The sequence below is a fragment of the Ranitomeya imitator genome, chromosome 6, assembly GCF_032444005.1.
Source record: "Ranitomeya imitator isolate aRanImi1 chromosome 6, aRanImi1.pri, whole genome shotgun sequence".
NCBI lineage: Eukaryota > Metazoa > Chordata > Amphibia > Anura > Dendrobatidae > Ranitomeya > Ranitomeya imitator.
The window spans coordinates 375,679,096-375,700,411 of NC_091287.1; the positions used below are offsets into that span (position 1 = coordinate 375,679,096).

The 21,316-nt window shown below is 42.5% G+C and overlaps 1 protein-coding gene across 2 annotated transcripts in view; it reads right to left on the bottom strand.

Annotated features, from left to right (window-relative positions):
- Window positions 1–21,316, bottom strand: part of LDLRAD4 (low density lipoprotein receptor class A domain containing 4) — a 443,648-nt gene that overhangs the window by 275,608 nt on the left and 146,724 nt on the right. For both annotated transcript variants that reach the window (XR_011314078.1, XM_069731005.1), the window contains exon 2: window positions 73–498. Coding sequence is in view for 1 of the 2 variants with exons in the window: in XM_069731005.1 (XP_069587106.1) it covers window positions 73–112 (40 nt within the window). In the remaining variant the exon portion in view is untranslated. The remainder of the gene's footprint in view (window positions 1–72; window positions 499–21,316) is intronic.

Genomic DNA, 21,316 nt, shown 5'->3' on the forward strand with positions numbered 1-21,316 from the left:
TAAAATGAATATGCAGATCTGCACTGCCATGGAATAACATTGGTATAAGTGCAACCTGACCAATCTTCTTACCTGTGAAAGCATTTGTGGCCTGGTAACCAGCTTCCTGCATACTGCTCTTCCAGCAAAAGTGAGAGTCCAACCTTAACCTGTCCTTGCTGGAAATTATGGATGGGCAAGAAAAATGTCAGGTCACTTCCATTTTAGTCAGAGTCCATTGCTTAGCCTGCTCTCATGCATCCAGTGACCGGATTGGACAATGCCTTTTATCAGAAATGGATTTTAAGCAGCTTATCCATCCAACCAGAAATATATTGCCATGATGATGAACACAAGATTTAGAAAGGTAGAAGTTATAAATGGTGATGTAGTATTATCCAGCAGTTATACAACTCCCATAAGCCCAGTGTTGCATTGATCTTGTTGGTGCTGACTTCAGGCTGTGTATGGCCTTCAATATCTTGACCGTTTCAAGTCCAAATCCCTCAGGCAAGCAAACTAGGATGAGAAAAGAAAAAAAAAAAGTGGAGATTAGGTTACCCAAAGGCCAATACCAACACAGATATGAACAAAGGCATGAAGAAAGAAAACCCTCTGGATCTGGTGGTCCGCATAAAAGGGGATTTTCAAAAGGTAAATATTACAATTTTGCTTAGATGCTAAATGTGACCACATAGCACTTTGAAATGTAAATCTCATCCCGTGCTCGGAGTTGCATATCTCCCCCAACGTTGTTTATCTTTTCACTTCAAAGCTATAGTTAGTAGAGATCGAAGGGGCACAGAGGGAAAGGAGGTGAAAGAACAACAAGATTGGGATGAAACTTGGGAACAGAACTGTCTGAAGTCTGTTTTGATACATTCTTGGAAGAAGAAGAGTATATGCCCAACAGTTTTTTGCTAAATCTTTCAGTATAACTTTAGTTAAACAAGTTTTCAATGGAAATAAGCTATGCTGAAAGCCCCAATATTTTAGCATTTAAAGGAGTTGTCCATTTCCAGCTCAACCTCTCCCCTTGTCACCTTCACAATAGCTGATCTCTGCATCACTGTGCTGTAAGCAAAGGCTAGAGACTGATGAATGTGAGGAACAAAGGCAACCTTGTAAAGACAAATAACCTTCCTTCACTCAATTGCTACTCTACAGCATAAGCCTGCAGCTGTTTCATGCACAATCTTGGTCATGTGTGCACTGCAGACAGTGCTATGTTAACGTGTAGTAGTCTATACTGCACTGTGTTACCCCTTTGGTGTCTTTATGACAGGGGTGCCCTGTAATCTTATGTTGCGATGAAGAAAATAGTTGTATTTAGTGGGAGAATAAACTGTTTTTAACTTGGGACATACAAGTGCTGGTAATTATGCTGAAAGCTCATGTCTACAACAGTTTGTCTTGAAGTATTGCCTCTTTACATTACAAAAAGGGACAATTATTACATATACATTTGTTTTTTAAAACGCTCTGTGCTGCAGGCTTATCAAGACTTTCCCTTACCAAAAGGACAGGTAATGCAGATTCAGATCTCAATCTGTTAGATATACATGTGTACAGTAGGTAGCAAAGCTTATTTTGGGAGTATTGCCTGACCTGTAAGCCACTGCAAGTTTCAACGACAACCAAAAACGGAAGAGAAACCTGTATACACCATGGCATACTTTAGGCGAGCCCGGTCACTTGCGCTTCTCCATGCAGAGGCAGTTCAAAAAGCAAACCTAAAGTATACCCAAAAACTGTGAAAAGGACACCAAGAATAGGTTTACACCAGTAGCACTAGGCTCCAGTGTCAAGTGAACATGATCACTGTCGCACTTAAATAATCTGGTAAAATTTGTACAACTTCGAAATAAAGATCATCAAAAGCTGTAGATACATAAAGCGAGTGTCTGGAGAGAGAAAGTACGGTACATATTAACCAATTAAATTAGCAACCTTGAATAAGGAGAAAGTAGAAAAAAACAATTATAGGAACATTTGCAATCTAGGAGCAAGAAAAATAGAACTATATTTAGAAAGTGGTCATCAAAAGAAGTGAATTCTAGGAAAAGCTTCCTTCAGGCCAAGTATGCATGCAGTACCTGCTATAGATTAATCAATGTATGTGGCTCGATCAGCGGGTGCTTTATCAAAGCCTATACGGTCATTTAACAAGGGAGAATATGTGTTGAATATGTGTGAAAGGCCATAGAGGACAGGAGAATTATTGAAAAGATAAATGACTTGGATCTGAGCTTTGCAGCACACCCCCTGATGAGAACATAACCTAGATTTACTTTAAGGTTCTCTGAGACCCAACAGGGCTCATTATCTTTTCACTGATAATTAAAATTGCTTAATTTGAGTAATTTTTGTGATGGTCTTCTAAAAGTAACCACAAAAGCTTATTACTGCTGGAACCCAAAAAAAAAAAAAATTGATTGAAATCTGTTCAAGAACATGATAGCAATTTACATTCTCAAACAGCACTGCTGAGTGTCAAGTTGAAGCTTTACACATATACTATTAAAATTAAAGTAATGCACTTTGGTCCTCTCTTGCACTTTGGTCCTCTCTTCCAAATAAACCAATTTATTTATACACGTCCCACTTTATGAAACAGATGAAAACATTATCCCCTCCACCATCCGAGAGGCTTTGGCTAGATTTCCTGGCAAAAATAAAACCACCTATTCCGAGACTAATATCGAAGATCTATGTTAACCTAAGCTCTAAAATTAATACTAAACCAATATTTCTTCACTTTTGGGAAGTTGAACTCAAAATCTTATCACCGCAAGATACATAGAAGATCTGTTCCAACTCACACTGCTTCTCTCGATGTATTTTACTCCAGGAATCTGTGTATAAAATCCTGTCAAGGTGGTATTTCACTACAGAGAGGCTTTCATTTAGGTCTAGCTGAATCTCCACTTGCTGGAGATGTAAGACATTTAGGGTATGTGCACACGTTGTGGATTCTCTGCGGATCCGCAGCGTTTTTTGCGGTGCAGAAACGCTGCAGATCCGCAATTGACTTACAGTACAATGTAAATCAATGAGAAAAAAAAAATGCTGTGCAAACTTTGCGGAAAATCCGCTGCGGAAACGCTGCGGTTTAAAAGAAGTAGCATGTCACTTTTTTGTGAATCTGCAGCGTTTTTGTACCCATTCCATTATAGAAAACCGTAGGGGTAAAAAAATGCAGCAAATCCGCAATAAACCGCAGCAAAAACGCACAAAAAAAATGTGACAAATCCACAGGTGCGTTTTCTGCCAGGAAAGGCATAATCCGCACCAGAAATTCCTAAGTCTAATCCACAACGTGTGCACATAGTCATAGAGGTACATTAACTCACATCTTTTGGTCCTGTCAAAAACTCCAACACTTCTGACATCAAATTAATGATTCTATGAAAGCCTAGGAGTGTTGAAATCAGAACTTAATGCCCCAGAAGTTCTTCGGTCCCTTCCTATGCCATATTTTAAACCTAAAAACCATGACCTTCCATCTTTATTGTTGGGAGTAGTAAAACATTTGATTGCCCTGAAGTGGAAACAAACAACCCCACCAACCTTGGGAGAGTGGATAGAGAAGGTTAAAGATATTTTTCGATTAGAAGAACTATCTAGTTGGAGACATTTTCCCATGATCGTTTCTTAAAGATCTGGTCCCCTTGGAACAGTTGGACCGGTAAGGATTAGGCCATTTGGCTTTGGCTTCCTCTTCTGAGTCATGGTGGTCGAGCTCCCTTTAGGGAAGAACTCCTCCCGTGCCAAAATGGCGAGATTTCCCTTTACTTACTGGTTATTTGTTCACCAAGCTGTTTACTTTTCTGATAAGTTTTTCCACAGGATAAAAATACTGGCTATAATTTTGAGCCCATTTGTCGGTAACATCCGTTACTGTGTATCCATTACTAAAAATCTTTACAAACTATTTTGACTATTAAAAAACGCAAAACTATCAGAGAACTTAAAACGTGAAGCAGTGAAAGCTCAACTTTAGAAACCGCACTCCTATTTTGGAGCGATAAAACAATATGTAAGAAACAGTAACAATGTAGGGGTGTTAGCAGTTGGAAGATGACTAATCAGCTGGGATACATTGCAAACCCAAGTTCACAGAAAGATCAGATTGCTATTCATTAGGGAATTAAAAGCTTTGGATTTTGTCAGTTATGGACATGTATAGCAAGGTACAGTCCATTGAACAAGCACTTTATTTGTAATGAGCCCATAACAAAATTTAAATCTTAATTTTTTTTAGAAACTGGGTATATAAACTAATGAATAGGTGCATCTCACAATGAAACACTTGCCCCAATTCATTAAGACTGATGTTTTGTGCACCAGTCTTAATGTGGAGTGCACAGGAGAAGGTGTACAAAATTGTCAGTACGCGAAAAAAAATATTTTGAAAAGCAGATCACTGATTACGGTTTTCTCGCATGTAAAAAAAAAACAAAAAAAAAAAACCCACATCTGAAGGAGGCTTGGGCTGTAGAAATGTTTATTTCTGAAAATAAACTACATTAGAGGACAAGTTACTAACATTAATAAACTGTATACACATACACAAGTACACCGGGAACATGGTGCCTTCGTCCCAGGAGGTAGCAAAGCACCCCCACAACTACGATCACTGATTGGCTGTTTAGTTCTGAACAGCCAATCACAGCAATTCTCAGTGTCTCAGGCAGTCTGATTGCCTGAAACACTGATGTCCAGCCTATAATCAGTGCGGTAAGAACCCAGGATCATTGGCTGGTGCCTGGCAAAACCGGCATCACTAGGGCTAGCTCTGATTGGTGAAAATGACTTACATTGCACCAAGAATGTGGGGGGTGGGGAGTTTCTCTCTCTGATCAAGTTCTCAAGTTCTACAGTGCCATGAGAAAAGCCAAGGTGTGCTACAAGAAGCTGACCTTACATATCGTACAGATGGCAATGTACAATGCTTTTGTGCCATCACAATGTGCAGGCCAGACTAAGACCTTCCTTCAGTTCCAGGAGGAAGTGATCAAGGCCCTAATATTTGGCGGTCAGGAAGGAGCGGGTGCCCCAGTACTTCCAGAACTGAAAGTGCCAGTGTTGTACCAGGGCAATATTTCCATGGTGAGGTCGCAAAAAAAGTGCAAAGTGTGTTACAGAAGAGGGATATGAAAGGACATCATTTATCAGTGTGACATCTGCCCTGACAAACCCAGTCTGTATGATAGACTATCAGTACCACTCATCCATGGACAAAAATCAATTTCTGACTTTCACAACTCGCATATACCAACCGGATGTGATGTACACTACTCCTGTATGCCACATTAAACAAAATTCACATACCAGGAAAACACTACATCAATTCCAATACAGGGTCACTAGTGGGAAGGGGGGAGGGTGCCACTGTTAAGGCACATCAGGGACACTCCAAACATTCCATCAAAGTCTACATTTTAAAAAGGTCACTCCTTCCATTCCAAGCCCTATCAACATTGTCAGGAGAAAATGGACCCCAAAATCTGTTGTGCAATTTCTCCTGTTACCCTTGAGAAAAAAAAATAAATAAATGGGGCTAAAAGATAATTTTTGTGGGAAAATAAAGCACATAGGGGTTCAAGATGCTCACCACACATTAAATACATTTTTTGAGGGATCTAGTTTCCAAAATGGAGCCACTTGTGGGGGGGATGGGGGGAGTGTTTCCACTGTTTAGGCACATCAGGTGCTCTCCAAATGTGACATGGCATCTATCTATTTCAAGCAAATTTTGCGTTAAAAAAGTCAAACGGTGCTCCTTCCTTTCCAAGCCCTGCTGTTTATCCTCCACATACTCGGTATCGGTGTACTTTTGAGAAAATGCACAACAACTTTTGGGTGCCAATTTTTCCTGTTAACCTTGTGAAAATAAAAAAAATTTGGGGCTAAAAGATCTTTGGGTAATAAAATGATTTTCATTTTCATGGCTCCAAGTTAGTAACTTCTGTGGAACACCAGGGAGCTCAAGGTGCTAACAAGACATCTAGATAAGTTACTTGGGGAGTCTAGTTTCCAAAATGGGTTCACTTGTGGGAGATTTTCACTGTTTAGACACATCAGATTCTTTCCAAACAAAATGGCATCCGCTGATAAATCCAGTAAATTTTGCATTCAAAAAGTCAAATGTCGCTCCTTCCCTTCCAAGCACGCAAGCCGTGGTTTTTCCCCTACATATGGGGTATCTGTATGCTCAGGAGAAATTGCATAAATTGAGGGTTTCTTTCTGTTGACTAACCTTGTGAAAATGCAAAAAAACTTGAGTCTAAAGTAAGATTTTTGTGAAAAGTGAAAAAAAAATTTTTTCCTTCCTCATTGCTTACGTTTTTGTGAAGCACCTGAAGGGTTAAACTTCTTTGAGCACTTCTGGGTTTGAGCACCAAGGGATGCAGTTTTTAGAATGGTGTCCCTTCTATGTATTTTCTGTCATATAGACCTCCATGTCACTTCAAATGCGACGTGGTCCCTAAAATTAACAAGTGGTTTTGTAAGTTGTTGTAAAAATTAGAAAATCGCTTGTCAAGTTTTAACACTTAAAACTTCCTAAAAAAAAATGAAAAAAATTAAAATGGCTAACACTTCCCACATGTCTACTTTATCAGCACAATTTTTTTTATTTTTTTTAACCCTTCAGGTGCTTCACAGGAATTTTTGTAATGTGGAAAATGAACATTTAAGTTCACAAAAATTTTAATTTAAGACCAATTTTATTTTTGCAAGGGTAACAGGAAAAAATGGTCCCCCAAAACTTGCTGTGTAATTCATTTTGAGCATGCAGATACCCCATGTGTGGGAGAAAACTGTCGTTTGGGCACATGGCAGGGCTCGGAAGTGAGGAACTGTCATTTGACTTTTTGAATGTAAAATTTCCTGGAATAATTAGCGGATGTCATGTCCCATTTTGAGAGCCTCTGATGTGCCTAAACAGTGGAAATCCCCCACAAGTGACCCCATTTTGGAAACTGAGCACCTTGAACTCCCAGGTGTTTCACAGAAGTTTAGAATGTTGAGCCGTGAAAGAAAAAAAAAAAAAATTCCAAACAAAAATTATTTTAGCTTAAATTTTTTTATTTTCACAAGGTTAACAGGAGAAATTGCACCATACAATTTCTTGTGCAATTTCTCCTGAGTACACAGATACCCCATATGTGGGGGAATACTATTGAGGCACAGCGCAAAGCTCAGAAGGGAAGAAGCACCAAATTGGAATTCAGATTTTGCTGGAATAGTTTGCGGGTGTCATGAGCACACCTCATAAGCGTCACCATTTTATAAACTACACAAAAAATTAATCTAGGGGTGCAGTGATCATATTGACATGACGTGTCAGAATTTTATATATTTATTGTGCAGTGAAGAAAAAAAAATACATTTTTACTTCTAAAATGTTTTAGCCCCAGATTACATTTTCACGCAAAAAGTGGGATAAATTATGGTACCAATTTTACCCACTGAATGTGGCAATAACCCATTTGTGGCTGTAGAGTACTGCACTGCCACACAGCAAGACTCAGGAGAGACAGAGCGCTATTGTCCTAGAATAGTTTGTGGACGCCATATACAGTGCCCCCAAGTGCTAGAAGAGCAGCATCACTCCCTCAAGTGACCCCATTTTGGAAATCACACCCCTTTGGGAATTTATCTATGGTTGTAGAGATTATTTGGACTCCATGGGTGTTATCCAAAAACAAGCAGCAGTGGATGTTGCCGAGTGAAAATTGCAAACTGCAGTTGTAGTGGCCAGTACGTGTAGTGGCCCAGCTCATGCTTCTGAAGACACGCACCCGTAAATTAGACGGGCTCTCATCGCTACAGAAATGCCAAACATGTGGACGCCATATGTGGTTTAGGCACAATGGGGCATTTGGATTTGGGAACGCAGAATTTGCTCTACACTGATCACTAACTTTGGGGTTTCCATCTAAATCTGAGGGACATGATTCAGATGAAACTCCGGAGGGATCTATTCACTATAATGAGGCAGCAGAGTAAAGGTACCGTCACATTAAGCGACGCTGCAGCGATCTAGACAACGATCCCGATCGCTGCAGCGTCGCTGTGTGGTCGCTGGAGAGCTGTCACACAGACCGCTCTCCAGCGACCAACGATGCCGAAGTCCCCTGGTAACCAGGGTAAACATCGGGTTACTAAGCGCAGGGCCGCGCTTAGTAACCCGATGTTTACCCTGGTTACCAGTGTAAATGTGAAAAAAACCAAACACTACATACTTACATTCCAGCGTCTGTCCTCTTCGGCGCTGTGCTTCTCTGCACTAAGCGCCAGCCGGAAAGCAGAGCACAGCGGTGACGTCACCGCTGTGCTTTCCAGCCGCTGCGCTTACACAGTGCAGAGAAGCAGAGCGCCGGAGAGGACAGACGCCGGAATGTAAGTATGTAGTGTTTGGTTTTTTTCACATTTACACTGGCAACCAGGGTAAACATCGGGTTACTAAGCGCGGCCCTGCGCTTAGTAACCTGATGTTTACCCTGGTTACCAGTGAAGACATCGCTGAATCGGCGTCACACACGCCAATTCAGCGATGTCTGCGGGAGGTCCAGCGACGAAATAAAGTTCTGGACTTTCTGCGCCGACCAACCATGGCACAGCAGGATCCAGATCGCTGCTGCCTGTCAAACTGAACGATATCGCTAGCCAGGACGCCGCAACGTCACGGATCGCTAGCGATATCGTTCAGTGTGAAGGTACCTTTACTCTGGATTCTGTTTGGCCTCTGTTCACAGTGTCCTTTTCAGAAGAGCACAAAACTGTGGCCGACTGCATTTTGTTTGTTTTTTACATGCCTAAAAAGAAAGACACCACTGGATCATAGGCCAGACTGCATCCACAGTGCCTCCATATGCCTCATTAAGGGGATTCCGACTGGATCACATATTTCAGGATAAATGTGCGCCGAGCCTTGCTGCAATCTTTGGGAAGCAGAATGAACAGATCAACAGCAGGTGAATTGATTTTTAATGCCGTTCATCATGTGGTATAAGCGATTAGATGACTATTCTTAGGGTCGGTGCGATTACACCGATACCAGATGTTTGGCTGCTGTCACACTAAAAGATGATTTTTTGCAAAAACTAGTTTTTGAATCACCATATTTTTTGAGCTAGCATTTTTCCATATTTCGCCTGACAGTCATGTGAGGGCTTGTTTTTTGCGGTACAAGTTAACATTTTGTATTGGTACCATTTTCGGGCACGTGACTGCTCACTTTCTATTCCAATTTTTGGGAGGCAGATTGAACAAAAAAACAGCGATTCAGTTTTTTTTTTCTTTTAATGTTGTTCAGCATGTGGTAAAATTGATAAGGTAGTTTTACTTTTCAGGTCAGTTCGATTACAGCGATACCACATATAGTTTATGCTTTGGTGCTTTTACACATTAAAAACCTTTATAGAAATAAAGTATTTTTGCATCGCTTTATTCTGAGAGCTAGAACTTATTTTTCCACTGATTGAGCTGTACGATTGCTTTTTTTTTTTCAGAACATGATATTTTCAGTGGTACTTTTTTACGGTTTTCACTAAATGGGTTAAGTAGTGGGACAGTTTTATAGGTCAGGTCAGTCTGGATACTGCAATACCAAGTATGTGTACTTTTGCTTATATATTTTTCAGAAAAATATATTTATGGGTATAATTTAAAATATATTTTTTTAACTTTTACTTTGTCCCACTATGTGACTAATTTTTTGCAGGCTGATCGCTTGTTTAGTATATGGATGCAGGAGCATCCCTACGCTATGCAAGCTGTCAGCACTGCACTGACAGGCAAACTTGCTTCATTAATAATGCTCAGAGAATGATCAAGCAGGTTTGCTAGCTCTGGATGTAGTCATGACTACATTGGGTCACCATGGCAATAATCGGAACCTCGCAATGACGTTGCAGTGTCTCCAGTCCAAAGTTCCTTTCTCTGCCTGCTCCTGAAATACTGCGATCGAGTTAGATTTCAACGTTTAGGAAGTTAAGTGTCAGGAGCCAGCTGTCAATCAACTGACACCCGGCGGAGACAATGAGCGTGCAAAGCATCTGTGCGCACAAAATCGCCTGGCCTTATCCATACGTCCAAGGTCGTTAAGTACCAGGCGACCTGGACGTATGGATAAGTCTAAGGTTGGAAAGGTGTTAAGGGCATAAAAATACAAAGTTTGAACATTTTCCAAATTTTTGCCAAATTTCCTTTTTTCCCCCCACAAAAACACATCGCACAGAAATGTCATCACCATTATGAATTGCAATATGTCGAGGAAGAAAAATCTCAAAATTATAGGGTTCTGTTGAAGCGCTTTAGAGCTATAACCACAAAGTGACAGTGGTCAGAATTACAGGTCCTTCTCAAAAAATTAGCATATAGTGTAAAATTTCATTATTTCCCATAATGTAATGATTACAATTAAACTTTCATATATTATAGATTCATTATCCACCAACTGAAATTTGTCAGGTCTTTTATTGTTTTAATACTGATGATTTTGGCATACAACTCCTGATAACCCAAAAAACCTGTCTCAATAAATTAGCATATCAAGAAAAGGTTCTCTAAACGACCTATTACCCTAATCTTCTGAATCAACTAATTAACTCTAAACACATGCAAAAGATACCTGAGGCTTTTATAAACTCCCTGCCTGGTTCATTACTCAAAACCCCCATCATGGGTAAGACTAGCGACCTGACAGATGTCAAGAAGGCCATCATTGACACCCTCAAGCAAGAGGGTAAGACCCAGAAAGAAATTTCTCAACAAATAGGCTGTTCCCAGAGTGCTGTATCAAGGCACCTCAATGGTAAGTCTGTTGGAAGGAAACAATGTGGCAGAAAACGCTGTACAACGAGAAGAGGAGACCGGACCCTGAGGAAGATTGTGGAGAAGGACCGATTCCAGACCTTGGGGAACCTGAGGAAGCAGTGGACTGAGTCTGGTGTGGAAACATCCAGAGCCACCGTGCACAGGCGTGTGCAGGAAATGGGCTACAGGTGCCGCATTCCCCAGGTAAAGCCACTTTTGAGCTACAGAGAAGCAGCACTGGACTGTTGCTAAGTGGTCCCAAGTACTTTTTTCTGATGAAAGCAAATTTTGCATGTCATTCGGAAATCAAGGTGCCAGAGTCTGGAGGAAGACTGGGGAGAAGGAAATGTCAAAATGCCTGAAGTCCAGTGTCAAGTACCCACAGTCAGTGATGGTGTGGGGTGCCATGTCAGCTGCTGGTGTTGGTCCACTGTGTTTCATCAAGGGCAGGGTCAATGCAGCTAGCTATCAGGAGATTTTGGAGCACTTCATGCTTCCATCGGCTGAAATGCTTTATGGAGATGAAGATTTCATTTTTCAGCACGACCTGGCACCTGCTCACAGTGCCAAAACCACTGGTAAATGGTTTACTGACCATGGTATTACTGTGCTCAATTGGCCTGCCAACTCTCCTGACCTGAACCCCATAGAGAATCTGTGGGATATTGTGAAGAGAAAGTTGAGAGACGCAAGACCCAACACTCTGGATGAGCTTAAGGCCGCTATTGAAGCATCCTGGGCCTCCATAACATCTCAGCAGTGTCACAGGCTGATTGCCTCCATGCCACGCCGCATTGAAGCAGTAATTTCTGCCAAAGGATTCCCGACCAAGTATTGAGTGCATAACTGAACATTATTTGTTGGTTTTTTTGTTTGTTATTAAAAAACACTTTTATTTGATTGGATGGGTGAAATATGCTAATTTATTGAGACAGGTTTTTTGGGTTATCAGGAGTTGTATGCCAAAATCATCAGTATTAAAACAATAAAAGACCTGACAAATTTCAGTTGGTGGATAATGAATCTATAATATATGAAAGTTTAATTGTAATCATTACATTATGGGAAATAATGAAATTTAACACTATATGCTAATTTTTTGAGAAGGACCTGTATAAGATTTGGAAAGTGTTAATAGAAATGCAGCAATAAACCTGATCTTGGCATAACAAAAGCAGTAAACATCTGCTCGACTTGACTTCTGTTAACAGTTATGAAACATGAATGGTTGCGAGCACAAGTTTCTCTTCAGAGGGCGTTATTAAACCAGTGGGTAAGAACTTGAAGTAACATCTTATGATACTAGTTTTCTATTAACCTACTCAAGAACAAGAAATAACAATCCTTCTGCTCAGTGGGCGTCAAATTAAGCCGATAAAGTCATTTTTCTTCTTTCCAAGGTATATGCTTATTAATTTTCTAACAACTAAAATCAGAGAAATGTTAGATTTGGTTTTCAGAAAGAAAAATAGAATTAGACGTTCCGGTAATTCGGTTTCTAGGAGCCTTCCACGACAGCCCAGTAGGTTCTCTCCATACCCTAATGGAGGACAGGAAGCACAAGAGGTAAAAAAAACCCTCCCACCTCCCATTAACCAGTGACTTACAACTGATACCATAGCACCGGTTACCTTTAGGTTCTCAGAAATTTATCCAAGTATGTCGGGAGGGAATTAGTGCAGTCGTGGAAGGCTCATAGAAACCGAATTACCGGCAGGCCTAATTATTTTCCCTAGTTGCCTTCCACGACAGCCTAGGAGGAATGCCAACCAATTCTGCACTGTGGGGGGGGGGAAAGGGGGGGGAAAGGGGGGGGGACCACGGCTTGGAGCACTTTCCGGCCAAAGACTAGATCCCAATTGGACCAGAAGTCCAGTCTATAATGTTTGGTAAAGGTGTGAAGACAAGACCATGTCGGGGCCCTGCAAATCTGCTCAGTAGATGCGCCAGCCCTTTCAGCCCAGGAAACAGAAGTAGATCTGGTGGAATTGGCTTTTAGACCAGCTTCAGGAGGCTAATTTGCATATTCCAGGTGCCTTCTGGGAGAAGCGAAGTCTCCCTAAGCTAGAAGATCGTTGGGTACAGCCGGGACCAGCTGCTTCGAAAGCATCACCAAACCAGGGATTCAAGCTTCAGGAGGCTAATTTGCATATTCCAGGTGCCTTCTGGGAGAGGCGAAGTCTCCCTAAGCTAGAAGATCATTGGGTACAGCCGGGACCAGCTGCTTCGAAAGCATCACCAAACCGCGCGCCTTACGGCGCGCGAATTTTTGCCTGTAGGACATTATTGCAAGAGAGCTTGGCTGAGTAGATTACACAAGAAGGAAAACACACAGCAAGTCAGCAGGATCTAGGAGCAACATGGCAGATGTGACAACCTACATGGTGAGCTGCAGCATGTGCTACATGTTCACAGATCGACCAGAAGAAGAATCCAATTTCACCTGTCAGAAGTGTAGACTAGTGGCCCTTTTAGAAGAAAAGGTGCGGGGTCTGGAAGAAAGAATAGCAACTTTGAAACTCATCAAAGAGAATGAAGACTTTCTAGACAGAACAGAAGCATCTCTACTGGTCACAGAAGGTGCAAAAAGTGTCAGAACCTCCAAAAGCAGATGAGTGTAAGCATGTGACCAAAAGAAGCAAGAAGACCATGGAGAAATCACCAACCACACAACTGAAGAACCGATATCAAATCTTTGTAGAGGATGAAGATGGCACACCTAAGAATGAAGCAATACCAGCAAGCAAAAAAGAAAAGGGCACACAGCAACAAGTGACAGCAAAAAGTACAGCCAAGAAGCAACAAAGAGTGGTGGTGGTGGGAGACTCACTACTGAGAGGCACCGAAGCAGCCATCTGCAGACCGGACATAACTGCAAGAGAAGTATGCTGCCTTCCAGGTGCGATGATCAAGGATGTGACCGATAGGATACCAAAGCTCTTCAGCTCCAAGGACGTCCACCCATTTCTTCTGATACATGTTGGCACCAATGACACGGCAAGGAAGGACCTACCGACAATCTGCAAGGACTTTGAAGAGTTGGGGAAGAAAGTAAAGGAACTGGATGCACAGGTAGTTTTTTCTTCTATCCTTCCAGTAGACGGGCATGGCACCAGGAGATGGAACAGGATCCTTGATGCAAACAACTGGCTAAGACGATGGTGCAGACAACAAGGATTTGGATTCCTGGACCACGGTGTGAATTACTGGTATGATGGACTCCTCGCCAGAGACGGACTACACCTCAACAAACCTGGGAAACACACATTCGCCAGAAGACTCGCTACACTCATCAGGAGGGCGTTAAACTAGAAGAAGAGGGGACGGGAAGAAAAACATTAGACTCGAACAAAGACGACCCAGGAAAACATACTCAGAAGGGAGGTAAGAACATTTCTAAAACAATCCACAGTGAGGAGATTGGAACAAAACAAAATCCTCTAAACTGTATGCTCGCAAACGCCAGAAGCCTGACAAACAAGATGGAAGAACTAGAAGCAGAAATATCTACAGGTAACTTTGACATAGTGGGAATAACCGAGACATGGTTAGATGAAAGCTATGACTGGGCAGTTAACTTACAGGGTTACAGTCTGTTTAGAAAGGATCGTAAAAATCGGAGAGGAGGAGGGGTTTGTCTCTATGTAAAGTCTTGTCTAAAGTCCACTTTAAGGGAGGATATTAGCGAAGGGAATGAGGATGTCGAGTCCATATGGGTCGAAATTCATGGAGGGAAAAATGGTAACAAAATTCTCATTGGGGTCTGTTACAAACCCCCAAATATAACAGAAATCATGGAAAGTCTACTTCTAAAGCAGATAGATGAAGCTGCAACCCATAATGAGGTCCTGGTTATGGGGGACTTTAACTACCCGGATATTAACTGGGAAACAGAAACCTGTGAAACCCATAAAGGCAACAGGTTTCTGCTAATAACCAAGAAAAATTATCTTTCACAATTGGTGCAGAATCCAACCAGAGGAGCAGCACTTTTAGACCTAATACTATCTAATAGACCTGACAGAATAACAAATCTGCAGGTGGTTGGGCATTTAGGAAATAGCGACCACAATATTGTGCAGTTTCACCTGTCTTTCACTAGGGGGACTTGTCAGGGAGTCACAAAAACATTGAACTTTAGGAAGGCAAAGTTTGACCAGCTTAGAGATGCCCTTAATCTGGTAGACTGGGACAATATCCTCAGAAATGAGAATACAGATAATAAATGGGAAATGTTTAAGAACATCCTAAATAGGCAGTGTAAGCGGTTTATACCTTGTGGGAATAAAAGGACTAGAAATAGGAAAAACCCAATGTGGCTAAACAAAGAAGTAAGACAGGCAATTAACAGTAAAAAGAAAGCATTTGCACTACTAAAGCAGGATGGCACCATTGAAGCTCTAAAAAACTATAGGGAGAAAAATACTTTATCTAAAAAACTAATTAAAGCTGCCAAAAAGGAAACAGAGAAGCACATTGCTAAGGAGAGTAAAACTAATCCCAAACTGTTCTTCAACTATATCAATAGTAAAAGAATAAAAACTGAAAATGTAGGCCCCTTAAAAAATAGTGAGGAAAGAATGGTTGTAGATGACGAGGAAAAAGCTAACATATTAAACACCTTCTTCTCCACGGTATTCACGGTGGAAAATGAAATGCTAGGTGAAATCCCAAGAAACAATGAAAACCCTATATTAAGGGTCACCAATCTAACCCAAGAAGAGGTGCGAAACCGGCTAAATAAGATTAAAATAGATAAATCTCCGGGTCCGGATGGCATACACCCACGAGTACTAAGAGAACTAAGTAATGTAATAGATAAACCATTATTTCTTATTTTTAGTGACTCTATAGCGACAGGGTCTGTTCCGCAGGACTGGCGCATAGCAAATGTGGTGCCAATATTCAAAAAGGGCTCTAAAAGTGAACCTGGAAATTATAGGCCAGTAAGTCTAACCTCTATTGTTGGTAAAATATTTGAAGGGTTTCTGAGGGATGTTATTCTGGATTATCTCAATGAGAATAACTGTTTAACTCCATATCAGCATGGGTTTATGAGAAATCGCTCCTGTCAAACCAATCTAATCAGTTTTTATGAAGAGGTAAGCTATAGACTGGACCACGGTGAGTCATTGGACGTGGTATATCTCGATTTTTCCAAAGCGTTTGATACCGTGCCGCACAAGAGGTTGGTACACAAAATGAGAATGCTTGGTCTGGGGGAAAATGTGTGTAAATGGGTTAGTAACTGGCTTAGTGATAGAAAGCAGAGGGTGGTTATAAATGGTATAGTCTTTAACTGGGTCGCTGTGACCAGTGGGGTACCGCAGGGGTCAGTATTGGGACCTGTTCTCTTCAACATATTCATTAATGATCTGGTAGAAGGTTTACACAGTAAAATATCGATATTTGCAGATGATACAAAACTATGTAAAGCAGTTAATACAAGAGAAGATAGTATTCTGCTACAGATGGATCTGGATAAGTTGGAAACTTGGGCTGAAAGGTGGCAGATGAGGTTTAACAATGATAAATGTAAGGTTATACACATGGGAAGAGGGAATCAATATCACCATTACACACTGAACGGGAAACCACTGGGTAAATCTGACAGGGAGAAGGACTTGGGGATCCTAGTTAATGATAAACTTACCTGGAGCAGCCAGTGCCAGGCAGCAGCTGCCAAGGCAAACAGGATCATGGGGTGCATTAAAAGAGGTCTGGATACACATGATGAGAGCATTATACTGCCTCTGTACAAATCCCTAGTTAGACCGCACATGGAGTACTGTGTCCAGTTTTGGGCACCGGTGCTCAGGAAGGATATAATGGAACTAGAGAGAGTACAAAGGAGGGCAACAAAATTAATAAAGGGGATGGGAGAACTACAATACCCAGATAGATTAGCGAAATTAGGATTATTTAGTCTAGAAAAAAGACGACTGAGGGGCGATCTAATAACCATGTATAAGTATATAAGGGGACAATACAAATATCTCGCTGAGGATCTGTTTATACCAAGGAAGGTGACGGGCACAAGGGGGCATTCTTTGCGTCTGGAGGAGAGAAGGTTTTTCCACCAACATAGAAGAGGATTCTTTACTGTTAGGGCAGTGAGAATCTGGAATTGCTTGCCTGAGGAGGTGGTGATGGCGAACTCAGTCGAGGGGTTCAAGAGAGGCCTGGATGTCTTCCTGGAGCAGAACAATATTGTATCATACAATTATTAGGTTCTGTAGAAGGACGTAGATCTGGGTATTTATTATGATGGAATATAGGCTGAACTGGATGGACAAATGTCTTTTTTCGGCCTTACTAACTATGTTACTATGTTACCTGCAGGTACCATCAGATCCTGAGCCAAGTATGCTTCAGTTATGGCTTTTTTTTATCCAGTTGGTGATTGTATTCTTCACTACTTTTTTGCCCTTGTTTCGGCCAGAAAAATGAACGAAGAGATTTTGGTCAATTCTGAAAGATTTGGATTGCTCTAAATAGTATAGGACTATGCGTCGGACATCAAAAGTATGAAATTTTTTATCCTCCGGATTTGCTGGATTCTGGCAGAAAGACGGGAGGACCATGTCCTGTGATCGGTGAAAATCTGAAACCACCTTTGGAAGAAAAAAAATGAATCAGGGCGAAACAATGGAATCATCTCTAATACGGAGGTAAGATTCTCTGATTGATAGGGCTTGCATTTCACCTAGTCGCCTTGCCGTAGATATGGCAACCAGGAAGGCTGCTTTGCAGGACTGGAGCTGCGGGGTACAAGAAGATAGTGGCTCGAATGGAGGAGCTGTGAGACCTCTTAGAACTAGGTTTAAGTCCCATGATGGGACAAAGATCTGTCGTTTGGGATGATGTCCAAGTGCTGAAACCATAAAACTTTATCCAGTGATGACCGGCTAGATCCTGGTGAAAAACAGAACTTAAAGCTGATACCTGGACTTTCAGTGTGCTGTGTTTCAGCCCCAATTCCAGCCCTTTTTGTAAAAAGTAATATTTGAGAGATATTTGGGTGGAAGGGGTCAGGATCATTAGGGTGACACCACGAAGAGAACCTTTTCCAAATTTTGTTATATATGGCATTAGTAATAGGTTTTCTAGATTTTTGCAGAGTAGAGATCACTGATTGAGAGTCCTCTAGCTCTCAATACTTGGGCTTCAGTAGCCAGGCAGCCAAATTGAATTTCCGGGGATTTGGGTGATGAAAAGGACCCCGAAGAAGAAGATCGTCTGATATTGGTAGAAAGACTGGACCATTCACCTGCCCTGCAGTTCTATGATGAGATGGTACCAGCTCCTCTTCGGCCATACTGGGGCTACCAGGATAGTCGGGACCCAGTCGTCTCGGATCTTTCAGAGGGTCTTTGCCAGCAACGGTATTGGAGGAAATACATATGCCAACCGGAACTTCCATGCATGGGCAAAGACGTCTATCCCCTGAGAAGCGTCTCTGGGATCTAAGGAGAAATAAGTCTCGACCTGTGGATTCAGACTTGAGGCTAACAGATCTCTCTTGGGTAGACCCCATCTGATCGTCAACATGTTGAAACCTTCTGTTTTCAGGCTCCAATCTCCTGGTTGTAAGTCATGACGGCTTAGGAGATCTGCTTGAATATTTACAGACCCCTTCAGGTGTATTGCTGACAATGAGAGGAGATGTTTCTCTGCCCAGCAGAAGATTCTGCTTGATATCACTTAGATAGTTGAATTTCGGGCTTCCTTGATGCTTGAGATGGGCTACAGTCATATTGTCCAAGTATACTCTGACATGGCGACCTGTGATTAGACTGCCCGCTGCCAGAAGGGCCTTCTCCACCGTCCTTAACTCTGAAATTGGAGGATTTGGTACCCTCTTTTTGATTCCAGTGTCCCTGGAATGGAACCTGTAACACTACAGCCCCCCAGCCTCTCCTGCTGGCATCCATTGTTACTGTCACCAGGGCAGCTTGTATCCAGTCTACACCTCTGAGAAGATTCGTTTGATTTGGCCACCAGGTTAAGGAGGCTTTCACCTTCTGTTTAAGAAGTCATTTTTCTTGCTGTGGCTTTTTTCTTCCCCTTGGCATAGCACCATCTACCAGTCTTCCCCTTACCCTTAGACTGGGAGGGCTGAGACTCCATTCAGGAAGAGCCTTTTTCCTATCCGTGGCCTTCTCCAGGATATCATCTAAAGATGGCCCGAACACAGTCTCCTTTAAAGGGGATGGAGCACAATTTAATTTCAGAAGTTACATATCCACTCCACATTTTGAGCCAGAGAGCTCTTCTGGCTGAATTGACTTCATGGAGGAGTCAGCAAGGAAACCAGTCAACCTTTGGAGAATAGTCAACCTTTGGAGAATAGGCAACGAGTCCAACACATCATCTCTGAGTTCCCTGGGAGATGTGATTCTCTAACTCTTCCATCCAGCAAAAGATCTGGCTACACAGGTAGATAAACCCGAGAGCCGAAGTGGAGGTTTCCTAGGATTTTTTTAAGCAGACTTTCGATTTTTCTATCCAGGGGATCTTAATTGGGAGGAGTCTCCAAATGGTAGGGCGTTCTTTTTCACCACACTCGCCACTTGAACATCTATATTAGATCCTCATCCAGGGGGAACCCGTGTTTAAAATCTGAGGGGGTGGTCAGCAGTTTTTCTGGAAGTTCCCATTCCCGATTAATCATATTAATGATCCTTTTATGCACAGGAAAACCCAATTTGTTTATCTGTATGCATACCAAATAACTCATCCTGTATGGTCTGTGGGACAGGTTCCTCTTTTAACCCCATAGCATTCCGCACTGCGGACACCAACTCTTCTATATGTTCAGAAGAAAAAAGATATTTCCTGATTTCAGGAGTCTTATAGGGTAGAGAATCTTCTTATTTGGCTGAGGACAACCCATAAGACGTCCAATTCTGAATCACAATATTCCTGGAATTTCCTTTTCTTTGGAAGCGATGCACCAGGTGAAGGTGGTGGAGGGGGAGGGTTGAGTGTAGCTAATGAGGTTTGGACCTCCTGCTTAACCAACGAACGTATCTCAATTAGTGAGGGATGTTCAGCTCTGACCACTTTGTCCATACAGGATTGGCATAATTTTTTCTCCCACTTCAAGGGTAGCTTCTCGTTACATATGGCACATTTGCGTCTGTTGGCGGTTTTATGGGTAGATTTGTCTCCCTGAAAATAGAGGGGGAAAAGTATGAGAAGGTATTCTAAAAAGACCCAAACCTTAGATGGTACCTATCCCTGCCACACTCCGGCTACTTTCACACTAGCGTCGGCCCGTCGCAGTGCGTCAGGCCGACGTATCCTGTGACAACGCAGCTCAACGTAACTCCACCCCTCTTCCCCACAACTCACAATGGGGCAGCGGATGCATTGTAATAATGCATCCGCTGCCCCATTGTGAGTTGCGGGGAGGAGGGGGCGGAGTTACGGCCACGCATGTGCGGTCGGAAATGGCGGACACGACAAAAAAGTTACATGTAATGGTTTTTTTATTCTGACGGTCCGCCACAACACGACGCAACCGTCGCACGACAGTAGCGATGTGTGGCAATGCATCGCTAATGTTAGTCTATGGGGAAAAGAACGCATCCTGCAGCCAACTTTGCAGGATGCGTTTTTTCACCAAAACGACGCATTGCGACATGCGTCGTACGACGCTAGTGTGAAAATAGCCTCACTGGGGCTTGGGGAGCGCCGGGCTCTGCAGCTGCAGGGCAAGACGTATTCTCAATGCTGGAACAGCCTTACCTGAGAGACATCTTCAGGCAGGTTTATATAGATAATAAACGCTGCCCCAGCGCTAGGCAATTACTCTTCCCCTCCCCTGTCCCAGGCAGGCGTGCAGATGTACAGCGTGCCTCACACACCATTCGGAGGTCCCGGAAGTGAGAGTGCTCCCATGCAGGAGCACTAGACCCGGAAGTGAAGCGCCACAGCACCATGCGACTTCCGTGTCATCGAACAGCGTGCCAGGAGGGGGGGGGGGAGATGCCAGAGAGCTCAGGGAGGCCTCCGGGAGGGAATCCCTGGTCCGCTTTACCCCCACAAAGGGGACACAGGTGGACCAGGAGAGCGGTCCCAGAATCCGAAGGAGACGGGAGCAGAACGGAGAGGAAGCCCAGGGCCCGACCACTACTGCCCAACAACAAGATTTAACAGGTACTACTGCCAAAGCCGGCCATGCAGCGTACCAGGAACCTCTCCATGCCCCATGGGGGACAGGAAAGACACTGGTTAATGGGAGGTGGGAGGGTTTTTTTTTTAACCTCTTGTGCTTCCTGTCCCCCATTAGGGTATGGAGACAACCTCCTGGGCTTTCGTAGAAGGCAACTAGAGAATATGTATTAATTCTTTCTGCTCTTGTGTTTCTCAGGTTGACTACACAACACATGGGCTATGTAAGGCTTTCAAGGAATTCTTAAACAAACGTGCGATCAGTAGCTGGCAGATTTTAACTGCATTGCTGGTTGTTGCAATGCCACCTATGAAAAGAGTTCAATTCATT